General features: G+C 38.7%; 1 protein-coding gene across 1 annotated transcript; it reads left to right on the forward strand.

The window, feature by feature from the left end:
• The first annotated feature begins 10710 nt into the window (after positions 1-10710).
• On the forward strand, positions 10711-25516 carry LOC149162304 (TMV resistance protein N-like). The gene is made up of 3 exons (XM_089435150.1): positions 10711-10853; positions 23814-23942; positions 24679-25516. The coding sequence occupies exons 1-3, from the start codon at positions 10711-10713 to the stop codon at positions 25514-25516; spliced, it is 1110 nt and encodes a 369-aa protein (XP_089291276.1).
• The last annotated feature ends 1243 nt before the right edge of the window (positions 25517-26759 follow it).

Below are 26759 nucleotides of genomic sequence, written 5' to 3' on the forward strand. Positions count from 1 at the left end.
TCTCCTCCCAGGTACTGAATAAAATTTTGTCTCCCGGTGATGTGGAAAGAGGCTCCACTGTCGAGATACCAAACACACCCAACCATCAATGAAACCATACATGCGATGAGGGTAAAACCCAATTCGAATTGTGAAGCCAGTGTCTCACCTTTTGATCCTTTCAAGGATCCCTTCTTGGATTTCTCTAGTGGGAAATTAGTTGCATAATGACCCACCTCATGACAATTAAAGAATCTCACTTTATATTTTTCAAACTTCTTCCCACCATGAGAAGAACTCGATTTGGAATGGGAAGCCTTCCCTTTCCCTTTCCTCGCCTTACTGGCCAAGGCTAGATTTTCTTCATCATCAAGCTTAAATGAAGAACCATCTCTGGTGCTCCTCCTGATCTCCTCTTGCATCAGATCTGACCACAGTCATTCCCAATCTAGTAGTTTCTCTCTTCTATTCACTGAGTCCTGGTAGATATTCTAGCTCTTAGGAAGACCAAGGAGAGAAAGGCTCACCATATCATCATCGACTGTTGTGATTCCTACACTAACAAGCTCATCCCTGCAAGTGGTGAGCTTCTTCATATATGTAGAAATGATGTCGCCTTTTCCATTTTGATTTTCCAAAGCTTGTCCTTCAGCGCCAGCTTCCTCTGGTCACTACTGTTTTGATATAGGTCCTTAAATGTCTTCCACATTGAATATGGAGTCTCCTTCCCATGGAGACTCTAGACAATATGGTCTTGAATTCCCTCCAGAAAAATCCTCCTCGTTCTCACCACACATTTCTTCCATTCTGCCAATTCTTGGGCATTAACTATTAGTGGCTTGGGGACTTCTTGATTAATGAAGTTCTTCAAACCATTGTCCTCTATTACCACTTCCATGCCATCCTTCCAGGCTATGTAATTCAAGCTACCATCCAGGGCATACTCGAGTCACAAGCCATTGAACGCCATTGGTGAATTTTGAGATGTGATAAGAAATCAATTTTGTACCTGCAATCAAGAACTTCAAGCTTCTACCTTATCAATATGTTGTTCATAGCTCTGATAACCTTTGCTTCGATACCATGTAGAAATTCTCACTGTAGCAATGTACTAAAGAAAAATACTTAATCTACTTCTACAATCAAACTTGCGGAAGCTTAATCGATTTGAGCAACATCAAATAGAACACATATATCAGAGAAGAAGATTCAATCACACATGAAACACAGAAGAATACTCTGGGGAAAGCCTCAGCTAAAAACCCCACTATCTGTATTATCATAGAATGGAAATATCTCAAAGATTACACACAGATTTAGCTCTCACACAGCTATCCAACTCTCAATACAATCCCTCACTGCTCATAGATAGACCAGACAACTCATATGCCTTTCCCTCTGTCCTCCAAGCCTCTTGTTTCCTTGTGCAGTTTTCCCTGGGTGCTCTTGTTGTAACCTTGTGTGACATTGCTCTCACATACTGCTCCAGCACACTGTTTGAACTGCGTAATCCTGAAGGAATGAATTCCTTCTGCATGCAGGATATTTCCTTATAGGAAAAATCTAGCAACTGATAGTACACTGTCCTTGCATCTGATCTCAACTGGGTCTTTATTTGAACTAACATGCATGAGTTATTCATGAGAGAATATTCAATTATCTGGAGAACACTAGTTACATGCATGCAAGAATTAACTAACTGAACTCACAATTAATTCCTCCAACTGTTTGGAACTAATTTAACTAGACTTAACTTAGTTAAATGAGCTAACTAATTACAACTCAAATACAACTCACCCTCATCTCCTTAACCAAGGGATAAATTCCTCAATCAAAGGGATAATTGTTGCATGTATTCATAAAGACTTCATGTTTGAATTTATCCAACTAATTAACTCGAGATTAATTAATTAATTATTATTCAAACAGCTGGTGAGACCAAATTCAAATTTTAATTCTCAATTTTGATTCAAGGACAGATAAAAATTGGAATATATCCTGAAATGCTATCTATAGGAATGTTATTTTTAGCACTTCTATTTTTAGCATTTCTTGTTGCTATTTTCAACACACGAACATGAGCTTCTCCTTCCTAGGGCTCGTTAAACTTACTAGGTTCAATTCATCTAAAGTATGAACTTACAGTACAAGCATATGGTATCCCCTTCCAGATTGTGATAAAAAATAATTGGGGTACCTTCCAGAAATGGTGGGGGAAAATTTGGAAATCTAATAAGTTGTATCGGCAGCTCACTCTTGAACATGACACTTTTTTCTTCGTGTCGGGTTGGGACATCCTCCTTTGAATCGGTGACCTTCCTCGGTTGGGTCGTTCATTTTTTCCTTCCATTTGATCTCTGCCATGTTATTATGACCACCGAGGATCCAAAAGTTTCCAAACTTCCAGTTGTGTCGCCGATATGTTCAAGAGTTGTCCTTCTGCAATTACACTTACCTCTGATTCTCTGTATCACCCAAAATCATTTTGAATTTTTTATCTCGCATCAATGATGTGGGATTCATTATGGCCCTCCTTCAACACGGTCGCTTCCTGTCGACTTCAACTCATTATCTGGGAAGTTGACCGAGAGACTCCCTTTCAATACCTTAGAGCTTGCATGCCCTAATGTCAAGTTCTTCGCACTCGACGACAAGTTCACATCATTGGCTTTCAATTGAGTGATTTCACGAGTGTTCGAGTTTAGTTCCTCTATTCACATTCCATGGATTGTGCTGATAGTACCTTGAGGACCATTTTCATTATTGGTGGTTTCCCTCACACTTGTTAATAGTTTACATCATTCGCTAGTAATCAAGCGATTTTCTGGCATGTTCAACGTCAACACATCTATTCACATGTTAGAATTTGTACTTTGATCGAGTCATGTTGGAGCGCAAGACCCTAGACTTAGATCATAAAAGTCCATGTTGCGAAGTGATGTGACATGGCTATGTTGATATACATGTCCCTCTCAGATGGATGGTTGTGACCATACCATGAGTTATCATATTTTATCCTTCTCATTATTGGATGGTTACGACCATACCTTGGTTTCATCATGATCCTCTTTAATGGATGGTTGTGCCCATGCCTAGATCCATTCACATGATCATTCTCTGGATGGCTACGTCCATACCACGATTCATGTATAATTTAACAGAGATTTCAGATATGTATATGTATCTGTACTTGCTTACAAGTTTTCTGACAGTAGACTGCAACTCCCCACACTGATTCATAAAGCATTGCATCCCTTGCTCTAGTTCAGCCTTCATGCTTTAGGGGACATCTATTACACAACATTTTGTCACTGTCCCTGTAATCCCCGTTCCTTGATCCTGGAGGACCTCTATAGTGAACGCTTCATGCTTTCCCTTCATGAAGAAACTCCCATTGTGTCCCTCTTCATGAGCAGAACAATTCCCTTTTTTACCATTTTCCCAAAATCTTATGTTTTTCCCAATTTACAAGAACGGCGGTAATGGCCCTTGTCCTCCTCGCACCAATATGCATGGATTAACACTATCCCTAGCACCGTCTGGAGCTACTGAGCTTTGTTCTAGTCACGTCGGTCCTCTTATGGAAAGCTTTTTAAATAAAGAGCCAAAGCTTCCAGCTCTAGAAGCTTTGTAATGGAAGTTTGGTAAATGGTTTGGCCGGATGGGATCAAGGATGTTAGTTTTGGATCCTTTCCCCTATAATGATGTAACTGCATCAAGAGATAAGACCTTCTCCCATGAGAAGAGGATCCATCTCCCATCCATTCATGCTATAGAAACCTCCCTTTCTCCCAAGCACAAGCTAGTGTTAATGTGGTGCACTAGTGCTAATTAAGTTTGGAGTAAATAGCAAGCTATTCATAGTTGTAGCTCTCTAGTTTTGTGAGGGAGAAGTGTGAATTTGGTTTAGTGTGAAGCCTAAAGGGAAGAGCCTTAAAACTATTATTGTTGAGGCCATCATGGAATGCTAGAATAAGTGTGTGGGAACCAAGTTTTTTTGGAGGAGAACAACAACGTCAAGACAATGGTTGTAATCTCTTCTTGATCCAAGATATATGCAACTATTGATTGATTTCCTACATGACGTGTCATATTACATGTTCATGGCTTAATGTTTCTTGACTTGTTAAGTAGGTTGAATTACAATTTTTATTTTATCATGGTTGTTGTTTGCTGTTGTTTCCTTGTTTCAGGTGTTTGAAGAAGGAAACGAGAGATAGTCAGAGAGAGCAAGCAAGGACATCATCAAACGGGATAAACATACTAAGAGGTAGGCCCTCTTAATTGGTTCTAACCTAAGGAAATATTCCATAGAACATATCAGTTGTGGCTAGACTGATTATCAGGCTAGAGGAATTGTTTGTGTCCGCACTCATAATTTTATTTCAGCACACTGGGTAACTTGGTGTCCGTGAGAAAGAAGAATGGGGAAATTAGGATATGCATTGATTTCAGAAACTTGAATAAAGCTTCATTAAAAGATAATTATCCACTTCCCAAAATGGATCATATTTTGCAAAGAATTGTAGGATCACAAAGGATGTTGATGCTAGATGGTTTCTCAGGCTATAATCAGATATTAGTACATCATGATGATCAAGAGAAGACAACTTTTACTACACCCTGGGGAACATTTATGTATGCAAATATGCCTTTTGGGACTTATGAATGTATGAGGAAATTTTCAGAGATGTATGGACATTTCATTTGTAGATGAGATAAATAGGTTTGTAGTGGTATATTTGTATGATATCACTATGTTTTCTAAAAAAGAATAAGAACATCTCAAACACTTGGAGAAAGTTTTTCAAAAATGCAGAAAATTTGATATTTTCTGATATTTCTTTAAACCCAACTAAGAGTATTTTTTCTTTGACAAAGGGAATTTTTTTGGGTCATATCATATCAAAGGAAGGAATTAAGATTGATCCAAGTAGGGATTCCGTTATCCAGAAAATTGGTTTGCCTAGAAATGGAAAAGAAATCCAATCTTTTTTAGGCAAAGCGAATTTTGTGAGAAAATTTGTTCCTAACTTTTCAGAAATTGTGAAACACATGAAAAAGATGCTTAGGAAAGATTGTGATATTAAATGGATAGCAGAGGCTAAGCATTCATTTGAAGAAATAAAAAAGGCTCTTATTCAGGCTCGAGTCCTCATAAATCCTGATTTTTCAAAGCATTTTCTGGTTTTTACTTTTGCTTCAGAACACACAATTGCTAGAGTATTGTTGCAGAAAGGACATCAAGGTTATGAACAACCTATTTCATTTTTCAGTAGAACACTTGGAAATTCTGAATTGAAATATAACATCATGGAGAAACAAGCTTATGCTTTGGTGAAAGCTCTTAAATATTTCAGGGTGTATGTCATTAATTCACACATTATTCCCTATGTACCTAATGTTGTAGTAAAGGACATGTTAACCCAAGCTGATCCAGATTGTAAAAGGAGTAAATGGATTGCTACTCTACTAGAGTATGATCTGGAAATCAAGCCTACAAAATTGGTAAAAGGACAAGGATTGACAAAGTTGATGACTCAATCAAATTTTAACTGTCTAGATATTAATTTTGTAGCAGAAAATTTAGATACAATTGAAGATGAAGAGATGATCCTTGTTGAAGAAAAGTTTACAATGTCATATTGGTATAAAGATGTTATCTTTGTACTGTAAAATCATAGAGCCCCTCCTGAACTAAAAAAATCAAAATCCAGATTTTTCAAGTTCAAATCATTAAGATACTGTATTTTGAATAAATGCTTGTATTATAAAGATTCAGGTGGAGTACTTCTTAATTGTCTATTGAAAGATGAAGCTGAAAAAGTGATTGAAGAGTTTCATAAAGGTGATTGTGGAGGACATCATTACTGGAGAGAAAAAGTGAATAAGATAATCAGAGTAGGATTTTATTGGCCTTAAATTTTCAAATATGTATACAAAAAGGTTGCTACTTGTCATGAATGTCAAATATTTGAAGGGAAAAGGAAGTTGTTCTCATTGCCTTTAAAATCTGTTTTTGTGGAATCCCCTTTCCATCAGTGGGGGGTAAATTTTATTGGCGAAATACATTATAATACTTCAAGCCAACATCGGTGGATCATAACAATCACTGATTACTTCACAAAGTGGGTTGAAGCAATTCCCACAAGACAAGTTTCATATGTAGTTATTATTAAATTTTTAGAAAATAACATCATGTCAAGATTTGGCTGCCCCGTGAAGATATCACTGACAAAGCTCAGGCTTTCAAATCAAAAAGGCTGGTAAGTTTTTGTAACCAGTATAATCTCACTCTTTGTCATTCTACAACTTATTATCCCCAAGGTAATGTCTTAGTTGAATCTTCGAACAAAAGCCTAGTTAGAATCATCAAAAAGTGTTGGAGGCACGATTGCCGTTACACCAAAACCCACAGGTGTTAGTAAACAAACACATTGTTAGTGTTAAGCACATGCTACGAAACACATGGGGAGAATTTAATTATTCTTCTACACTGCCATTAATGGGGAGTGAAACAATCTCCCCCCCAACGCGAGCTAGGCGTGTTTTGAATTCGATACCTTTTGCTTTGATACCACTTGTTGGAGTCACGATTGCCATTACACCAAAACCCACTGGTGTTAGTAAACAGACGCATCGCTAGTGTTAAGCACATGACACGAAACATACGGGGAGCATCGAATTATCCTTCTACACCGCCATTAACATGGAACACAACAAAAACATTTTGCAGAAAAATAAAAGGTCATGGCATTTAAAGCTAAAATTTTCTCTATGGGCTGACATAATTTGTACTAAAAGATCTATAGGAGTTTCTCCTTATGAGTTAGTCTATGGAACTAAAGCTATCTTTCCTAGTTCACTTGGAGTTATGGTCATGAAACTATTGCAGGTTCTAGAGGAAGAACCAAATGTTATCCAAAGGAGGATCAACCAACTAATTGCTCGACAAGAAAAAAGAGAAGAAGTTTACAACAACCATCAACAATCTTAGAACAGAATCAAAAACACTTTTGACAAAAATATCAAAGAATAAAATTGCAGTGCTAAAGATGTAGTTTTGAAGTGGGAAGCAAAGATTGAAGATAAAGGAAAACAAAACAAGTTTGAGAATCTCTGGAAGGGGTTGTATAAGATTGCAGCTTACTAGGGGAATAATACATTTATATTGCAAGAGATGGATGGTCAACTATATGCGGGAGGACCTGTTAATGGTGGGTTTCTCAAACATTATATCTCTTGATCAAATTGAAATAAATACCATTGTATATATTCTATTTTTCTGTTTTTCTCATTTGAAGGTGTGGATGATATATTTAACAATTTTGAGCTTGAAGTGAAGGCCATAAAAACTTGGATATTATGTCGTCAATTTTTAGTTTTGAATAACACAACTAGTCTACTGGTTCTTTGCTGCACCACAGGGGCACAACATCCCCATTGGAGCCATTGTTATCAATGATAACCCCATTTTTCCCTTCTTTTTTTTTTTTTTTTTTTTCTGAAAACTCTAGCCGCAGTGACCCATTTTTAAACTCTAGTCATAAATCCTTTTCTTTTCCAACTCTAGCCATGTTTCCCCATTCTCATTTGAAATTTATTTAAAACGTTAATAAAACATGTCGTAAGACTTTTAAAAGTTTGGGACCCGCAAAAATTTATCACTATCAACCCCTTTTCCCTTTACAAAAACATCCCTGCCCATTACTCTTTTCCTTTTATGATAGTGATATCGCATACAACAAACTTTCCCACCTACCACCATAAATTTGTTTCCCCGTCGATTGCGATATCGCAAGTCTCCCGTCAATCGCATATTGCAAGTCCCTCCCCAATATCATATCCACGTCCCATTACCACTCCACCCGATGATTGTGATAAGGTATTCCACGCAAATTGTGATTATTCCATCTCCGTGTCGATCGTGATAAATCTTTACCCCGTTGATTGTGATATCATAATTGGGGATCACACATAATTCCCTCCTCCACTGAACTCCCTTCCGACTTGCGATTTCGATGGATCCTAAAGGTTATGTATTATTTTTTTGAGTAATTTCAGGTCCGAATTATTAGAAAATCACCATAAAATCAATGTTAAAGCCCCCTTTCTCTTTTCGATGGAGTATTGCGATGATCATAGTCCCAAATTGAATCATCCCGAAACAACGACTGATATCAATGAACACTAAAATATCCCTTCCACTTATGCTCAATGGGACAACAAGGATGTTTTTCAGTGACATGGTCATCAAAGAGGACAACGAGAAAAGAGGACGATGAAGATGTTTTTTGGCAGATATCCAGCAGCATGGTCATCACACAGAAACAACAAGAAAATAGGACAGAGACATGGTGGGACAATCATGGAACTTTAAAACGTGTTTGAAACAAAAAATAGCACGCTTGTAAACAAGATAAATTGGTCATCAAAGAGGAAAACAATAAAATACGACAACGAAGGTGCTTTTCGGCAGATATCCTACAGCATGGTCATCACGCAGAGACAAAAAATAAAACAAGACAGAGACAAAGTGGACATTAATGGAAATTTCAAAAATGTTTCAAACAACAAACAACATGCCTATCCGCAGGATAAACAATATTTATCATTTAAAATCTCGGAAACAACATAAAAGAATTTGAAAGGCCAGATGCTATGAATTTCCACAAATACAACGCCAATGCTACAACAGTTTTATTTTCCTGAAAAACTGTAACTGTTAAATAGGTTCTGTTCATATGAATTCCATTTGTATTTGAATTTTGTTGTAACATAAATCCCTATGAAGTCTCAAAGTTTTAGTAATTAGATAGGAACAGGTCTCTAGAACAATGGATTGAATCTGACCCCGGTGGCAAGATATGTAAAGAGATCTTTCTCTATAAATAAGGAGATTTCTGACTCTGAGAAGGGTTGATTGGGAATGTGAGACATTGGCCTTTTGTAATATTTTGTTCTTTTAATAGAAAAGTTGCAACATTCTGTGTTGAAAATAGCAACAAAAAATGATAAAAATAGAATCCAAAATATTCCAATTTAATTTGTCCTCGAATTAAAATTGTGAATTAAAATTTGAATTTAGTCTCACCAGCTACTTGAAAAATAATTAATTAATTCATATTGAGTTAATTAGCTAGAGAAATTCAATTTAGAATTCTTTCTAAAGTCATGCAATAGTTATCCTTTAAATTAAGGAGATTATCCCTTAATTAAGGAGATAAGATTGAGTTATATTTGAATTGTAATTAGTTAACTAAGTTTACTGAGTCAACTCCAGTTAAATTAGTTCCAAACTGTTTGTGGAATTAATGGAGAGTTATCATTCAGTTGATGCATGCATGCATGCAACTAGTGCTACTCAATTACGTGAAGATTCTCTCATCAAAAACTCATGCATGTCTATTCTGAGAAAGACCTTTTGAGTTAAATGTCAAGGACAATGTACTATCAGTTTCATATGTTTTCCTATAAAGGAAACCAATGCATGCAGTCAAGGCAAGGTTCCTTGAGGATTGCACAATTTTGATAGGGTGTGAGATCAGTGTGAGAGATCAGTGTTCCACTTGGTTGAGAGTCTTCCACTTGGTAATAGGAGGATCACCTAGGAGAAACTGTGCAAGGAAATAGGAGGCTTGGAGGGCAGAGGAGAAGGCTTGTGAGAAGCCTTGATTGCCTGTGAGCATCTGTGAGTATTGTACTGAGAGTTGGCTAGCTGTGAGAGCTAAGGCTTTGTATAATCTCTATGTATTTCCACCTTCATCTGTGAGGATTGTACTGAGAGCTGGCTAGCTGTGAGAGAGCTAAGGCTTTGTATAATTCCTATGTATTTCCACCTTCTATGATAATACAGATAGTGGGGTTTTTAGCTGAGGCTTTCCCCTGAGTATTTTCTATGTTTCATGTGCATTGATTCTTCTTCTTATGGTTATATTGTTCAGCTCTGATTCAGATAGATCTTTAAGCTTTCGCAAAGAAAATTGATAGTAGAAGTAGATTATAGTATTTTGCTTTGGTATATTGCATTATTGGGTTAATCTACAACATATTTTCTACATGATCTCAGAGCAAGATTTGTAGAGAAAATTTCTAAATGGTTTAAGAGGTGGATGTGTAGAAAATTCTACATTCTGTTTTTGTACCTGAGATTCTTATTATGGCTTTTATGAGCTTTTATTATGTTGTCTCCAAGTTTTACATAGTGTCTTGATTACTTTGAAATCTGTCACAAAACTCCAGTTTCCTTCATTTACTGTGTAGGATTGTGGGTGTTCAATTGTGATCCAAAAATGGATCTTGGATAAACCTCTAAGTCTAAAAGAATTCATGCAAGAGGTAAAAGGTGCCAAATGGCACAAATCCTTTGTAAATCAGAGGAAAATGAAAGTCACAGGTTGCTCCTAGAAATAGTCTCATTGCAGAGATCTCCTCGTTCTGAATCCAACACAACTTGAATGGGCGAAAATGGACTCTGGATGAAGGAGTTATTGTAAAATGAAAATTGCCCAATGTCCTTAGAAAAAGAGGCAATTTCATTAAATTTTGAACTATATTGAAAATTTTGATAGGCTCACGGACCAATCCACAGCTGACATGTGGCAGGCTAGGATTGGGCCACGTGGCCTTGTTTGATTGATCAAAGAGGAAATATCGCATCGGCGGATTACACTATCGGGCCTTAAAAACTTGAAGAAAACCATGAAAATCAAGCTAACGGAGGCTTAAACAATGGGTGCACAGGGACCGTCGGATCTGGCCGATCAACGGTCCAGATTCGATCAGCATATTGCATTGGCGGTGATCAACGGGTCTGATCGGAGGCATACCGTGATGAACCGAGGCGATGCGATGGAGCGATTGCCGAAATCAGTGTATGGCCATCAATGAACACCATGGAGCTGCCATGTTATATATATATATATATATATATATATATATAGCTAAAATGGCAGCTCCATGGTGTTCATTGATGGCCATCCACTAATTTCGGCGATATATGTGATAGTTTGACTGCTATCGCCGATATCGACGGATCGACATCGACGATACCAAAGGGGAAGCCAAAGGGCCATTGCAATATGCGATGCGATAGCCAGACCCGACAAGGCTCTAGGCAATAATGATATATTTCAAAATCCATAAAATACCATTTTGTATGTATTTTCACATGTTTTAATGCATTTCAAAATACAAAGGGACAGAGCCTTGTGACATGCGATAGTGACCAACGGGTGGATCCGATAGGAAAATAAAGTGCGATTTTGAATATTTAAAGTCCGAGAAGAACAATGCTTTGCGGATTTTTCCATGTATTGTAGTGTTCTCTGTGTAAAACACAGAATGACTATTTTTAATGGATTTCAAGAACCGATGCCCTCATCCATTACAGAATAGGTGGCCGCCTGCCCAAAGGGAATTATGAATTGATTATTGAACACTCAAGAGAGGGATTCGAGTGGACCCAAAGCCGTAAGACAAAGAGCCCAAAAGGGAAAACCAATAAAAAACGCCAATTTGGATAAAAGCCTTGAATGTCAAAGACTGTGGGGGCTAAGTTTGAGAGTACAATTGATTCATTTTCTTGGAGGTAGAGCGAAGCACCGATAACACAGAGAGTGATGAATGCTCATTTGTGGAGGCAGTATGATGCTCAAGAGGAGTTCTGAGAAGCTCATGGAGGCCCGTAATGCTCAGTGAATGTGTGGGCAGAGTTGGAGCACTGAGGAACCCATTGGGAGGCTCGGTGTGCCAGAGCACTTAACAGAGCAAAGCCACCAAAGGTTGGAGGCAGCGCACAAATACTTCAGTGAAGTATCAGACAACAAAGAGACTGATTGCTCGAGCTGTTGTTGGTGTTGTTTGAGTTGAAGACAGAAGAAGGATTCCAGAGACAGTAAACAATTTTGAGGGAGTCAGAGAAGCCAAAAGCTCAAAGGAGTCTCAGAGCACTAACTGAAAGAATTAGTCCAGAGAAGCCTAGAACTGTTTGTAGCTAAAGGGCAGCCAGGGGTAAGATGGTATTCTTAGCCCATTAGTTAATTTGTAAACCATATGGAGTTGATTCAAGGACTTGTAAAAATAATTAAGCCATAATCCAAAAGAGTCTAATTGAGTTGATTAGAGCTCAAGGAGACATAGCCCAAGATATCATGGTGAACTCCATATTACATTGTTGTCTTATGTGTTTTCTTCTTTGTTGCATTATTCACTGTTCTATTCTGAGCCCATTGGTTAATTTGTAAACCATATGGAGTTGATTCAAGGACTTGTAAAAAGAATTCAGCCATAATCCCAAAGAGTCTAATTGAGTTGATTAGAGCTCAAGGAGACGTAGCCCAAGATATCAGGGTGAACTCCATATTACATTGTTTTCTTATGTTTTTGCTTCTTTGCTGCATTATTCACTATTGTATGCATTTATGTATATGTTCAAGTGCATTTAAATATCAGCATACATAGTAGAATTTAAAGCACATAACAACCAACAATAAAAACAAGCATATGCCTATATTTTCAAGAATTCCTTAGTTCCGCATTGGTTAATCAAATAGACTTGGTAAAATTCAAGCTTTGGAAGTGGGATAGATTCTTGTAAGCTAGAAAAGAAGCCTAAAAGCCCCATTTTTAGATCAGGTGGTATCAGAGCTTAAGATTGATCAAACACACCTTCAAAGAAGATATTATCAGAATTCTTGATTGACAGAGCAGAGATTGCTTGTCTGAAAGGTGTTTGAACAAGAAGAGGTTGATTGTATGCTTGTTTGCAGACTGACTGACGTAGCCTAGGCCGCTCCTAGGCCACTTCTATCAGGATCTTCATTTTACTGCTTCCACAAGCAATCTTAATACTTCTCATTCTTCATATGCTTGGTTCAAGAATGCGTCCTTACTGTTCTAATTCGAACCGAATTCAAATACCAAATAACGCAATATGGTCACTCATTCTACAACAAATCAACCCATATTCAGTTATCTCAAGAATACATGGTTTGCGGTTCAACATCTTCACATTTCGGTCTTACGCAGCATAATAAACATATATAAGCTACCATATATGTGCTCACGGCATTCGCTTTGCCATCGGCGATAAATATAAGTTCGGTTTTACCATAGACAAGCTCTGATATATATATCTCGGTCCTCACAAACATAAGTCGCATCACCTACCTTGGATAAGGCGCATATATATTTCTGTCCCTATGCGGCTTTCAGTCAATGGATATATATAATTGCAATTGTTCGATCAATAATGCCGATGACTATATATACCTCCGCCTTCTCTATATCCAAGACTCTCCTTATTACGTTGTGGATTCAGTTCAGCGTTGCAGGGGCTCCAAACTTTGACTTTAACGCGGAAGATAACCATCATGACCCCAGATCCGCATGAATTCCGAATTGTGGTTCTCTTGCCACGAACTCATAGTAATATCATGATTTAAAATCTCTTACAACCGTTTCAACGTCTCTGGCGCCGGATAGTCTCAAACAAACAGGCCGATTATGTGATCTTTGAGAGATCGCCGTTCCTCTGTTCGGCGATGCTCAACCCTTGACTTTCGCTCCTCCGGAAATTTGTTATGCTTAACCTTCAATGCTATTTACAAACAATGGCTTCCTGGCAAAGTCTTAACAGTCATAGTCAACTGGCCGACATACACACAATATGCGTATATATCCACGCTTGCAGGGCGGTATTAACAAATAAATATATATATATTAAATGCAAACTGGCGGCGAATTCTCAAAGGTAACTGCACCTGAGGTTCGGACTTTTACCGCATTGTCACCGACTATATTAATACGCAGAACTTCAAACATTCACTGGTAATCTATCAACGCATGCAACATGAATATATGCTTTCCACTGTTCAACGCAATGAGCCGCTCTCCACTTTCCAAATGACGGCTCTGCCTCAGGCATATAAACAATGAACCTTCAACTGATCCCCGGAACTTGCCACATCAAATTAAACAATACGCAGATATGATCCCCAATTTATTATACACCGGTTTACAGTCGAATTGACAGCTCTATATTCCTCCGCCAAACCTGTTATCAGTTTAAAATCAAGCAGCAGGTTATCATTATGCCTATGGGCGTGTATGCACACACCAGACAACGTTTAATCACACCGGACAGCAAATGCGTATGGAATCATAAGTAGAACCATTAACACCGTGCCATTTCAACACTATATGACTGTATATATGTGCGAGTTCAACATTATATGACTGCATATATGTGCGCCATATAAAATCAAGCCTGTCCATACATTAAACGAAAAAGAAACCGATTCACCATTATTACACAGCAGAGAGCGCATGGGAAAATAAGCACCATTATGCCATTCAAGTTATATGACATCAAATTCTGTCATCAAGCAAAGAACCATCTCTCAGAATTTTATTAAACACAACGAGGTCCATACAAATTGAAATCAACATATTAATATTTACAATAACACAAACATTCACACAGAGTTTTCCTCATGGCCAGACATGCAGTCTATGGCCCTTTACAAATTGCCGAAGGCTCTCAAGGAGAACCTTGCTCCCTTCTCACACTCTATCCTCACACTTTCCCTCTATTTTTCTCTCAAAAACCCCTTCCTATTTAGACAATGTTTAAAAATAAACTAATTAAATGCTCAATCCCCTTAATATCTCAACACCACTAGAATATCTCAACAAACCCTATTATCTAGAATCTTATCCCTTCATATCCTTAACCAATTCTCTCATATCCTCTTAATTAATAAAAGGATATTTACAAAATCCTCACCTTCTCCCATTTTAATAACAAATTAATTATTAAAATTGACACACCCCCTTTATCACATATTTACAAATGAAAAGATGGTCTTGATGCTCCCGCATCAGACTCCCAACGTTGAAATTAAACATGATCACCTGATCATGTGTTCGGATTTGTGTATGCCTGGATCCCATATCTTGTGTTGTAACTTTCTACTTGTCGTTGCTTCTTTCTGATATTCTTCTCCGAGTTTCCACACTTTATGTTGCATCGCTCCACTGGTTGTGCTTTTGCAATATTTTGTTCTCTTTCTTTGGCTGCTGCTTCTGCTACGTCTCTTCCTTGCTGATGTCTTCCTCTGAGACGTTTTCAACATGATTCTTCTGATTAATTCAATTTCCTTGTCCAATAAATCTTCAAGCTGCTGATTTTTTTCTTCCTGTTGAGCTAAGATGGCTTGCTCAATTCTTACTCCTATGCTTGTTTCCGTTCTTATCTTCTCATTTCTTACTTGTTCTTCACTTGTTTTGATCACCTTTTCTGTTGCTGCTACTATAAATGTTGCCTCACATGTTGCTCTAGCTGCTAATATGAATGTTGCGGCCTCCCAAACTTCCTTTCCCTCTGCAACATTCCTTTGCTCGTCACCTGCAATTTCATCTTGATTATCATTTATGACAACTGCTTTGTCATCCTTCATCAGCAATCTATCCTGGACATTCATCTTCTTTTCTTCCAATTTCCTCCTTTGAAAATCTAATTCTCGATATAGCTCAATGAGTTTACTTGGAGTGGACTTCGAAAACTTTACACGATCTTCCATTTCCTCACATGGTATTTCTTCTGCTAAATCTTCCTTAACATCCTTCAGTAGATGTTCTTCCAAACCTGCAATCACACACAAATCGTTAGTTTTAAAATCACAAGACCTTACGGTCTTATTTGATGCTTCAGTCATCAAGTCTTCGGGCTGCTTCGAATCATTCATATGATTCAACTCCTCCAGCTCTTCATCACTTTCAAAAAGTAATGTTCCACTCTCTGGGTAACATATAGAAACTTCAACATCTCCTTCAGCATCTTCCTTTTGCTGTAGCTCAACTGTTTCAAGCTTCTCTATCCTCTGCTTGGCATCTATAACCTGTTCAAGTTCCCTTAGTTCCTTTATCAACTGCAAATTTACCTGATGATTCCACTTCTCTTGTAGTCTCTGCCACCTCAACTTCTTTCTCATGACATAACCACGCTTCTGGTCTTCCTCATTTCTTTGCAACATCTCCATTAATACCTCAAGCTGAACTACTATCTCAGCCTTCTCCCTCTCATATTCCTCTTTGCTTAACTGTCTCTGTATGCCAATTGCCTTGGCATCCTTCTCCTTTTGTCCTCTGCTGTGATTTATTTCAGAACCTTTGTTACGACTGTCACTAGTCATCATCCTTTCCATCTCTATGAGTTCCTTACTCACTTTTCTATGAGTTGCACTAAATCCTTTTCAGCAGCAAGTCCTGTCCTGCCGCCACTTACCTCACCAAGCTCTCCTCACTCAGTCTTTTGGCAAGCAATTGGTTCTATCTCTGGAACCTCCTTTGAGCACTTCTCTTTGCTCTTCCTGGCTTCAACCCATCTGCATGTTCTAAGAATACAACTGTTCTCCTTATCCAATCTCTATTGGAATTCCCCAAGGTTCTGCCACCTCTATGTTTTCACCTAGAATTTTCATCAGCTTCCTTTATCTGTTAACAATTGCCTTTTGGGAGTTGCAATAATATTTCAATGCAAAGACTACAATACTCTATTCTTCAAAAACATATCATCTTACCTCCAAGATCTCGCCTGATCTTGTCCTCCCATTCATTTGCACTTCATTTACCTTCAAAATCTCACCACTCCTGCAAATCTGTTACAACAATCTTTATGCTTTCTCTGCATAAATTCTCGATATTCAACCACTGTCAATCAGATTTTAAAATCTGATTCTCTCTTCCAATCTCCTGGCTTGATCTGGCAAACTTTAGCTGTCAGCAACAATTTCTTATTTGCTGAATTTCTTCTTTGCTGCAACCATCAATTCTCATTCCATTTCTTGTCAGTAAAATTCAAATCAAAATTAACCAAACACAATACCTGCATGATCTTTCATTCCTTCAGCTGTATTCTGGTTGCTTGACTTTCAATTAGAATCTAATCTTCTTTATCTACATTCTGTTCACTTGCAATTGCATATGCTGCATATCAGATTTAAAATCTGATCTTCATCATTCATCACACATTCAGAAATATATTCCAGTTCAACAAACCTTCTGACTTCAAACAAACATCCCTCATTTCAACAGAGCCAAGCTCTGATACCAAATGACGCAGCCCAGGCCGCTCCTAGGCCGCTTCTATCAGGATCTTCATTTTACTGCTTCCACAAGCAATCTTAATACTTATCATTCTTCATATGCTTGGTTCAAGAATGCGTCCTTACTGTTCTAATTCGAACCGAATTCAAATACCAAATAACGCAATATGGTCACTCATTCTATAGCAAATCGACCCATATTCAGTTATCTCAAGAATACATGGTTTGCGGTTCAACATCTTCACATTTCGGTCTTAGGCAGCATAATAAACATATATAAGCTACCATATATGTGCTCACAGCATTCTCTTTGCCATCGGCAATAAATATAAGTTCGGTTTTACCATAGACAAGCTCTGATATATATATCTCGGTCCTCACAAACATAAGTCGCATCGCCTACCTTGGATAAGGTGCATATATATTTCTATCCCTATGCGGCTTTCAGTCAATGGATATATATAATTGCAATTGTTCGATCAATAATGACGATGACTATATATACCTCCGCCTTCTCTATATCCAAGACTCTCCTTATTACGCTGTGGATTCAGTTCAGCGTTGCAGGGGCTCCAAACTTTGAATTTAACGCGGAAGATAACCATCGTGACCCCAGATCCGCATGAATGCCGAACTGTGGTTCTCTTGCCACGAACTCATAGTAATATCATGATTTAAAATCTCTTACAACCGTTTCAATGTCTCAGGTGCCGGATAGTCTCAAACAAACAGGCCGATTATGTGATCTTTGATAGATCGTCGTTCCTCTTTTCGGCGATGCTCAACCCTTGACTTTCGCTCCTCCGGAACTTTGTTATGCTTAACCTTCAATGCTATTTACAAACAGTGGCTTCCTGGCGAAGTCTTAACAGTCATAGTCAACTGGCCGACATACACACAATATGCGTATATATCCACGCTTGCAGGGAGGTATTAACAAATAAATATATAAATATATATTAAATGCAAACTGGCGGCGAATTCTCAAAGTTAACTGCGCCTGAGGTTGGGACTTTTACCGCATTGTCACCGACTATATTAATACGCAGAACTTCAAACATTCACTGGTAATCTATCAACGCATGCAACAGGAATATATGCTTTCCATCGTTCAACACAATGAGCCGCTCTCCACTTTCCAAATGACGGCTCTGCCTCAGGCATATAAACAATGAACCTTCAACTGATCCCCGAAACTCGCCACAACAAATTAAACAATACGCAGATATGATCCCCAATTTATTATACACCGGTTTACAGTCGAATTGACAGCTCTATATTCCTCCGCCAAACCTGTTATCAGTTTAAAATCAAGAAGCAGGTTATCATTATGCCTACGGGCGTGTATGCACACACCAGATAGCGTTTAATCACACCGGACACCAAATGCGTATGGAATCATAAGTAGAACCATGAACACCGTGCCATTTCAACACTATATGACTGTATATATGTACGAGTTCAACATTATATGACTGCATATATGTGCACCATATAAAATCAAGCATGTCCATACATTAAACGAAAAAGAAACCGATTCACCATTATTATACAGCAGAGAGCGCATGGGAAAATAAGCACCATTAGGCCATTCAGGTTATATGACATCAAATTCTGTCATCAAGCAAAGAACCATCTCTCATAATTTTATTAAACACAACGAGGTCCATACAAATTGAAATCAACATATTAATATTTACAATAACACAAACATTCACACAAAGTTTTCCTCATGGCCAGACATGCAATCTATGGCCCTTTACAAACTGCCGAAGGCTCTCAAGGAGAACCCTTGCTCCCTTCTCACACTCTATCCTCACACTTTCCCTCTATTTTTCTCTCAAAAACCCCTTCCTATTTAGACAATGTTTAAAAATAAACTAATTAAATGCTCATTCCCCTTAATATCTCAACACCACTAGAATATCTCAACAAACCCTATTATCTAGAATCTTATCCCTTCATATCCTTAACCAATTCTCTCATATCCTCTTAATTAATAAAAGGATATTTACAAAATCCTCACCTTCTCCCATTTTAATAAAAAATTAATTATTAAAATTGTCACACCCCCTTTATCACATATTTACAAATGAAAAGATGGTCTTGATGCTCCTGCATCACTGAATATTTGTTGAGTTTGTAGAGGTGAATGGAAAGCTATTGATAGCTCAGTCCAGGAAGGACAAGAAGGAGAAGGGCTGAAGGCATTCTTCTACCCGAAAGGACCTCCAGTCAATATTTGGAGTACAAGAGGTTTGTTGCAAAAGGTTGCTGAATAAGCTCTTTAATTATCTTGTTGAACTTGTTTTTTTTTTCATTGGCATAATGACAAATTCTACAAGTGGGTCCTCAAATTATGCTCTCTTCACGAGACTCCTTGATGAAGACATGAAGCAAGAATTGTCCACCATGATGGATATAGTGGGAGAAATGTATGAGGATGGAAGGAAGAGCAGGATGCTTAGAAAGAAGCTGAATTCCATGAAGGAAGAGAAGTAGTTGCTTGTTGACAAATTGTAGGAAATGGAGAGGCAACTTCATATTGCAAATATGAACATGAAAAGGATGCATGAGTTGGAGTCATAGCCCTTTGTTGCCCAAGAAGCCTTAGTCAAGTACCATCTTGAAGAATAGGTAAGCCATTCCAGTTTGTCTTCAAATTCCTCTAAGAATGCTCATATTGGTTCTTTTGAAAAACATACTAGAGGCATAGGTTCCAAGCTAATGTCCAAGATGGGCTATGAAGGAAAGGGCTTGGGAGAACATGCAGAAGGTATTATTGAACCAATAATGATTGAGGAAAGGCCTAAGCATTTGGGTCTTGGCTATGGATAGTCTTATGGAGAAAATTCCAAAGCTGCCATGAAGGCCATTGAAATCATTCCAAGAAGGAGTTTCATTGTAGGTCCCCTATCTCAAGAGTGTGAAGATTGTGTTAAGGAGGAGTGCAATGGCTTGAAACACCATTTTCAGGGTGTAGGTGTTCAGAAGCACACCCTTGAGCCAGAGAGTTGTGAAAACTCTAACAGCCTTGAAGAGATTGATGGGATTCCAAAGGGAGCCACTTCTTCATTTGCTTCACCTCCTCATGAAGGCAATAAAGGTGAAAGAGGTAGGTATAGATCTAGTTCTAACCATAGTCCTTTTGATTTTGCAAAGCATGATAAATTTCCACATAGATATGGGAAAATAATTGCATGTTCCTTTTGTGGTTTGGATAACCATCATGTTTCTAGATGTTGGAAGAGAATGGCCACATACAGGAAACTTTTGAAGGAAAGAAAGCAAGCAACCAAAGGTACATTGGACAAGGCAAATCATGCTGTCAAGAGGATGCACATGTGTTGCACTTACTGCCATAAGCAAGGGCATCTTGCTGAAAGGTGTTGGAATCTGAATCCAACAATGCTTCCACTAAAACTGAGGGAGAAGGTGGAAGGAGAAAATGACAGAAATGGAAAGGAAGATTCCATGAATGATGTGTCTCAAGATGATTCACATATTGATGTTGATGTAGAGACAAAGGAATGACCTTTGAAATGGATTGGTAAGAAATGGTTAGAATTCTTATCCAATTAAAAGTTGCATATCTATTTATGCATCAATTTGCATTTCTTTGTTAATGGAATGCAAGTTGCAGGATTTTACCAAGAAGGTGAATGGAGAAGTTGAGTGGGAAGCACGCTTTGTTGCTACAACATTATATTTTATTTCAGCTTCGAAAGTACAATGTGCTTAAGCAAAAATTGAAGGATGAAATGCATGCATGAGATGATGTGCATGAACACAGGGATGTTGATGTTTTCCTTGTTTTCAGAACATGTGTTTGATTGACTTGAAGGGTTGATTGCTTAAAAGGCATGTTTTGTGGGCTTGTTATCTATTCCATCATTTGTATGCAGATGTAAGACATGGAGGTGTTCACAAGATGTGAAAAATCTATTTCTTTGGTTGAAGCAGGAGTTTAGTCCATCCAGTTGTTGTCTGTATGCCTGTTGTTGTTAACAGTTGTTGTTGGCAGCTTGTCAAACAGGTACAAATGAAAGTTTTGTGGAGCAGATGTACTTCACATTTGTTTGAGCCACCTTAGGTCAATGATCAAGGCAAAGAAGCTCAAACTACCTTCTATGACCATTTCAGTAGAAGTTCTGCAGGAAGGCAAGGAGGAAGATAGTTCTTCTCAGGAAGACCAGCCCATCCAGAGAAGGGAAGTGGTCAGAAACTTTGGTTCAAAGGCACTACACAAAGGCAAGTGTTGGGAGGTTGAAAGAAGAGGGTGAATCACTCTCATTTACTGTTCAGATCAGTATATCAGTCTTTTTGGAGACCAAAATTTCTTTTAGTGGGAAGGCATGGTCCAAAACTGGATCTTGGATAAACCTCTAAGTCTAAAAGAGTTCACGCAAGAGGTAGAAGGTGCCAAATGGTGCAAATCGTTTGTAAATTAGAGGAAAATGAAAGTCGTAGGTTGATCTCAGAAATATTCTCATTGCAAATATCTCCTCGCTCTGAATCCAACACAACTTGAATGGGTGAAAATGGACTCCGGATAAAGGAGTTATTGTAAAATGAAAATTGCCCAATGTCCTTAGAAAAGGAGGCAATTTCATTAAATTTTGAAGTATATTGAAAATTTTGATAGGCTCACAGACCAATCCACAGCTGACATGTGCAAGGCCAGGATTGGGCCATGTCGCCTTGTTTGATTTATCAAAGAGGAAATATTGCATCGACGGATTACACTATCAGGCCTTAAAAACTTGAAGAAAACCCTGAAAATCAAGCTAACGAAGGCTTAAACAATTGGTGCACAGGGACTAGTGGATCTAGTTGATCAAAGATCCAAATCCGATCGGCATATTGCATCGGCAGTGATCGATGGGTCTGATTGGAGTCATAGCGCAATGAACCGAGGCGATGCGATGGAGCGATCACCGAAATTGGCAGATCACCATCGACGAACACCATGGAGCGACCATGTTATATATATACATACATACATACATACATACATACATACATACATACATACATACATACATACATACATACATACATACATATATATATATATATATATATATATATATATGCGATATTCCGACTACGATCGTTGATATCGGGAGATCGGTGTCGGCGATACCAAAGGAGAAGCCAAAGGGCCATTGTGATATGTGATGCGATAGTCGGACCCAACAGGGCTCTAGGTGATAATGGATATATTTTGAAATTCGTAAAATACCATTTTGTATGTATTTTCACATGTTTTAATGTGTTACGAAATACAAAGGGACAGAGCCTTGTGACATGTGATAGCAACCTATGGGAGAACCCGATAGGAAAATAAAGTGCGATTATGAATATTTAAAGTCCGGAAAGAACAGTGCTTTGTAGATTTTTCTGTGTATTGCAGCATTCTCTGTGTAAAACAAAAAATGACTGTTTTTAATGGATTTCAAGCGCTGATGGCCTCTTCCGTTACGGAATAGGTGGTCACCTACCCAAAGGGTGTTATGCAATGATTATTGAATGCTTAGGAGAGGGATTTGAGTGAACCCAAAGCCGGAAGACAGAGAGCCTGAAAGGGAAAGCCAACAGACAACGCTGATTTGGCTAAAAGCCATGAATGTCAAAGACTGTGGGGGCTGAGTCTGAGAGCTTAATTGATTCATTCACTTTGAGGTAGAGCGAAGGACCGATAACACAGAGAGTGATGAATGCTCATTCATGGAGGTAGTATGATGCTCAAGAGGAGTTCCAAGAAGCTCATGGAGGCCCATAATGCTCAGTGAATGTGTGGGGAGAGTTGGAGCGCTGAGGAACCCATTGTGAGGCTTGGTGTGCAAGAGCACTTAACACAACAAAGCCACCAGAGGTTGGAGGCAGCGCACAAATACTTCAGTGAAGTATCAGACAATAAAGAGATCGATTGCTCGAGATGTTGTTGGTGTTGTTTGAGTTGAAGACAGATGAAGGATTCCAGAGATAGTAAACAATTCTGTGGGAGTCAGAGAAGCCAGAAGCTCAAAGGAGTCTCAGAGCACTAACTCAAAGAACTAGTCCAGAGAAGCCTAGAACTGTTTGCAGCTAAAGGACAACCACAAGTAAGATGGTATTCTGAGTCCATTGGTTAATTTTTAAACCATATGGAGTTGAGTCAAGGACTTGTAAAAAGAATTCAACCATAATCCCAAAGAGTCTAATCGAGTTGATTAGATCTCAAGGAGACATAGCCCAAGATATCAGGGTGAACTCCATATTACATCATTGTCTTATGTGTTTCCTTCTTTGCTACATTATTCATTGTTGTATGCATTTATGTATATGTTCAAGCGCATTTAAATATCAGCATACGCAGTAGATTTTAAAGCACATAACAGCCAACAATAAAAACAAGCATATGCCTATATTTTCAAGCATTCCTTAATTTCGCATTGGTTAAAAAATGCAGTGACATAAGTCGATGGTCTGCGGTAACTCTTTTTGTTGGTGGATGCCACCAGTTTTGCACCACCAATTGGGTACGATATTGATTTTGTGATTGTGGTCCACAGATTTTTTAAAATAAACGACTAAGAAATCATATTTATTTTGTGATTGTGGTCCAACAATTTAAAACATAAATTGATCAAAACATTTACCAAATTTATTTAGAACAACCAAAACATTATGTGCTTTCTCTTTTAATCAATTGATTACCTAACTATTAAAGTATTGATGCAGAGAGGGTAGCAAATGCGCAGCTTGTGGTTACTTCACATCTCTGAACTATTCAGACGAGGAGGACGAAAATATAGCGATTAAATGCACATTACTCCCATCTCTGCAAAATATCTCCGTTCTTACTTTCTGGTAATGGAAAACCTTAACTTGACACCTGCTCCAGACGCAACATTCTCTGGATCGGTATCCACCTCCACTGCCTCCTCACATTGCAACTCCAGCGACTATGCGTACAACGTATTCATAAATCACCGCAGGCTTGACGTCAAGAAAGGCCTCACAAGCCACCTTTACCGTTGTCTTTCCAAAAATGGTTTAAGAGCTTTTCTAGACACTGAGGAATTGCAAAGGGGCGACACCTCAACTCCCCAAATTGAAAGGGCTATTCGAACGTCCTCAGTCAAAATAGCAATTTTCTCTCCAAGATATGCCGAGTCCACTTGGTGTCTCAATGAGCTCGTCCAGATGTTGGAGTCGGGGTCCACAATTATTCCAGTCTTCTATGGCGTTCATCCTTCAGAACTTTGGTGGACGGGGGGCACAGATGGAATTTATGCTACAGCCCTCAACATCCTCCAATGTATCTTCCTGTGTACGCGGGGCAAAAATGGCGATTATGCTCGGGCACTGAGCAAGCTCGAAAAGAAGACCACATTCGATTCTCGAACCAAGAAATGGATGCCATGACATGACTCCAACACCATTCAAAAGTGGAGGAAAGCTCTTTCGGATTGCTCACAAATAAGCTGTTTTGAGCTGAGCGCGTGTAACGGGTAAGGGCCTTCACTTTTCACTCTGTTACTCTTTCGTGTGTGCTTTGTAGCCCTTCCTTACTAGTCATTTCATTGTGAATATTATTATTCAGTGATGAGGGTGAGCTCGTCCATAAGGTCGCGGAACAAGTTTTGAAAAAGGTTAGCAAAACACCTCTGAATGTTGCTAAACATCCAACTGGTTTGGATGAGAAGCTAGAGGATCTGAAAGCGATAGTGTTATCCCAACACGAAAGTGGGGAGGCTCGAGCGGTTGGTATTGTGGGTTTTGGTGGGGTAGGAAAAACCACCCTCACAAAAGAATTCTTCAACCGACACAGATCAGATTACAGTCAATCTTGCTTTCTATGTGATATCAGAGAAAACACAGCTACTAGATCTTTACATTCCCTTCAGAGTAACCTTCTTAAAGATTTGATTCACAAATATGTACAAATAAATAGCACTGATGAAGGCACAGAGAATCTCAGAACACATCTCTCATCTTCTCACCCCGCTCTCATAGTTTTAGATGATGTGGATCATATCGACCAACTGGATGCATTATTTTCACCAGTCAAAGATACCATTCATACAGAGAGCTTAATTTTAGTGACATCTCGCAACAAGGATCTTCTTACCAGCTCGGGGATTGTAGAGTCATTTATTTACAAGCAGACCGGCCTTAATCGACAACACTCCCTAAAACTCTTTTGCTTGCACGCCTTCAACCAGAGTTATCCAGTTATGGGATTTGAAGAAGTAGTTGAAAAACTTTTGGAGGCGTGCCATGGACTACCATTATCTCTTAAAGTGATTGGAGCGCTGCTTTGTGGAAAAGATTTGGAGTACTGGGAAGCGCAATTCAATAAAATATCCAACATACTCCCCAGCGATATACTGAACAGACTCCAAATTAGCTACGAAAATCTAGATCCAGAGGAGAAGTAAACATTCTTAGACATTGCTTGTTTTTTTATTGGAGAACACAGGGAAACTGTTATAAGAATATGGAACGGCTCCGGCTGGAAAGGATGGCTAGGTCTTTGCAACCTAGAGAATAGATGTCTTGTAGATGTGGACGGGAAAAACCGTATAAGAATGCATGACCACATTAGAGACCTCGACAGACATATCGCGGAGAAAGAACCTGCTGAGTGCCCACGTCGAATTTGGCGCCTCAACCTTCTTGGCAATATGTCTCACCAACCACCTGTAAGTAGTTTGAAGCTTTAAACTGACATTCAAAATAGGGTTGTGTTATCAAAATTGTATCTGTTGTCGTGGCGGAAAAAGTCGTTTGTGCGGACACAACTGACCTCCCTAGGAGTCTAAACTCTCTAGCGACAAACAAGACAAAATGGAGTGATCTTTCTCTAAATATACCTTTTACAACATGAAAACTATGAGTGTTTAGGCTTACCTTATTCCAAAACGCTGTTGTTGTAGTCCGTCCTTGCCGATCCGGATGAGCTCCTCCTTCATGTCAATTCCTGCAACCACAAACAATCAAACAATTACCAAGCACTTGTATTTCATATAATAAAACATATATTCAACATGCAGACCAAGGAACACATGAAATAACTCGTTAACACAAGCTATTGAGAAAAATAAACCAGTTTGTATTAATAACGAAACAAAGAAACTCTTACAACCTGGCCTTGGTGTTGTGCAAGTTCCTCCCAGGGTCCATCAAGGGTTTTCCTCTACTTTGACAAAGCTCACCCACTTCCAAGTAGAATCAAGCAAAGACAATCTCTCCTCACAAGGTTCTAAATGGGAGTCCTAATTCCTGCAGCGTTTACCCAAAGAAAATGTATAGCTCTAACCTCCCCTCCCTCTGGCTCAATGTCTTTATTTATAGTGCTGTAAAGAGGTTATTCAGGTCCACCATCAATGGGATAATCCCCCTCTTTGGGTGGGATAGCTCCCTTATTGATGGGATAAGTTCCCCCTTAATAGAGATACATGAACCAACTGGAGGCGCATCCATTTCATCAAACCGACCTCTAGAAGGTTCTAGAAGTAACCACAAGTAACTTTTTTAAGATGAAACTCGCGCATTTTGCCTTTTACAGAAGGACGCACCTATCCCTTAACATACAGAGCGTCCATGGACGCAGCTTTTGTGAACATGGTGAGCGTCCCCGCAGGTAAGGCTAGAGAGAACCTGCGACCCCAGAGATAAACA

The sequence above is a fragment of the Pinus tabuliformis genome, chromosome 5_2 (assembly GCF_031772625.1).
Source record: "Pinus tabuliformis cultivar Carrire ecotype Pingquan chromosome 5_2, CPIR1, whole genome shotgun sequence".
Classification (NCBI taxonomy): domain Eukaryota; kingdom Viridiplantae; phylum Streptophyta; class Pinopsida; order Pinales; family Pinaceae; genus Pinus; species Pinus tabuliformis.

Excerpts from the sequence above, each read along its gene's own strand:
- LOC149162304 (XM_089435150.1), top strand. The coding sequence starts at position 10,711 with ATGGGTGCACAGGGACCGTCGGATCTGGCCGATCAACGGTCCAGATTC. Across the intron at positions 10,854-23,813 it reads GAGCGATTGCCGAAATCAGT|AGAGGGTAGCAAATGCGCAG; the intron begins GTATGGCCATCA and ends GTATTGATGCAG. Across the intron at positions 23,943-24,678 it reads ATCTCCGTTCTTACTTTCTG|TGATGAGGGTGAGCTCGTCC; the intron begins GTAATGGAAAAC and ends ATTATTATTCAG.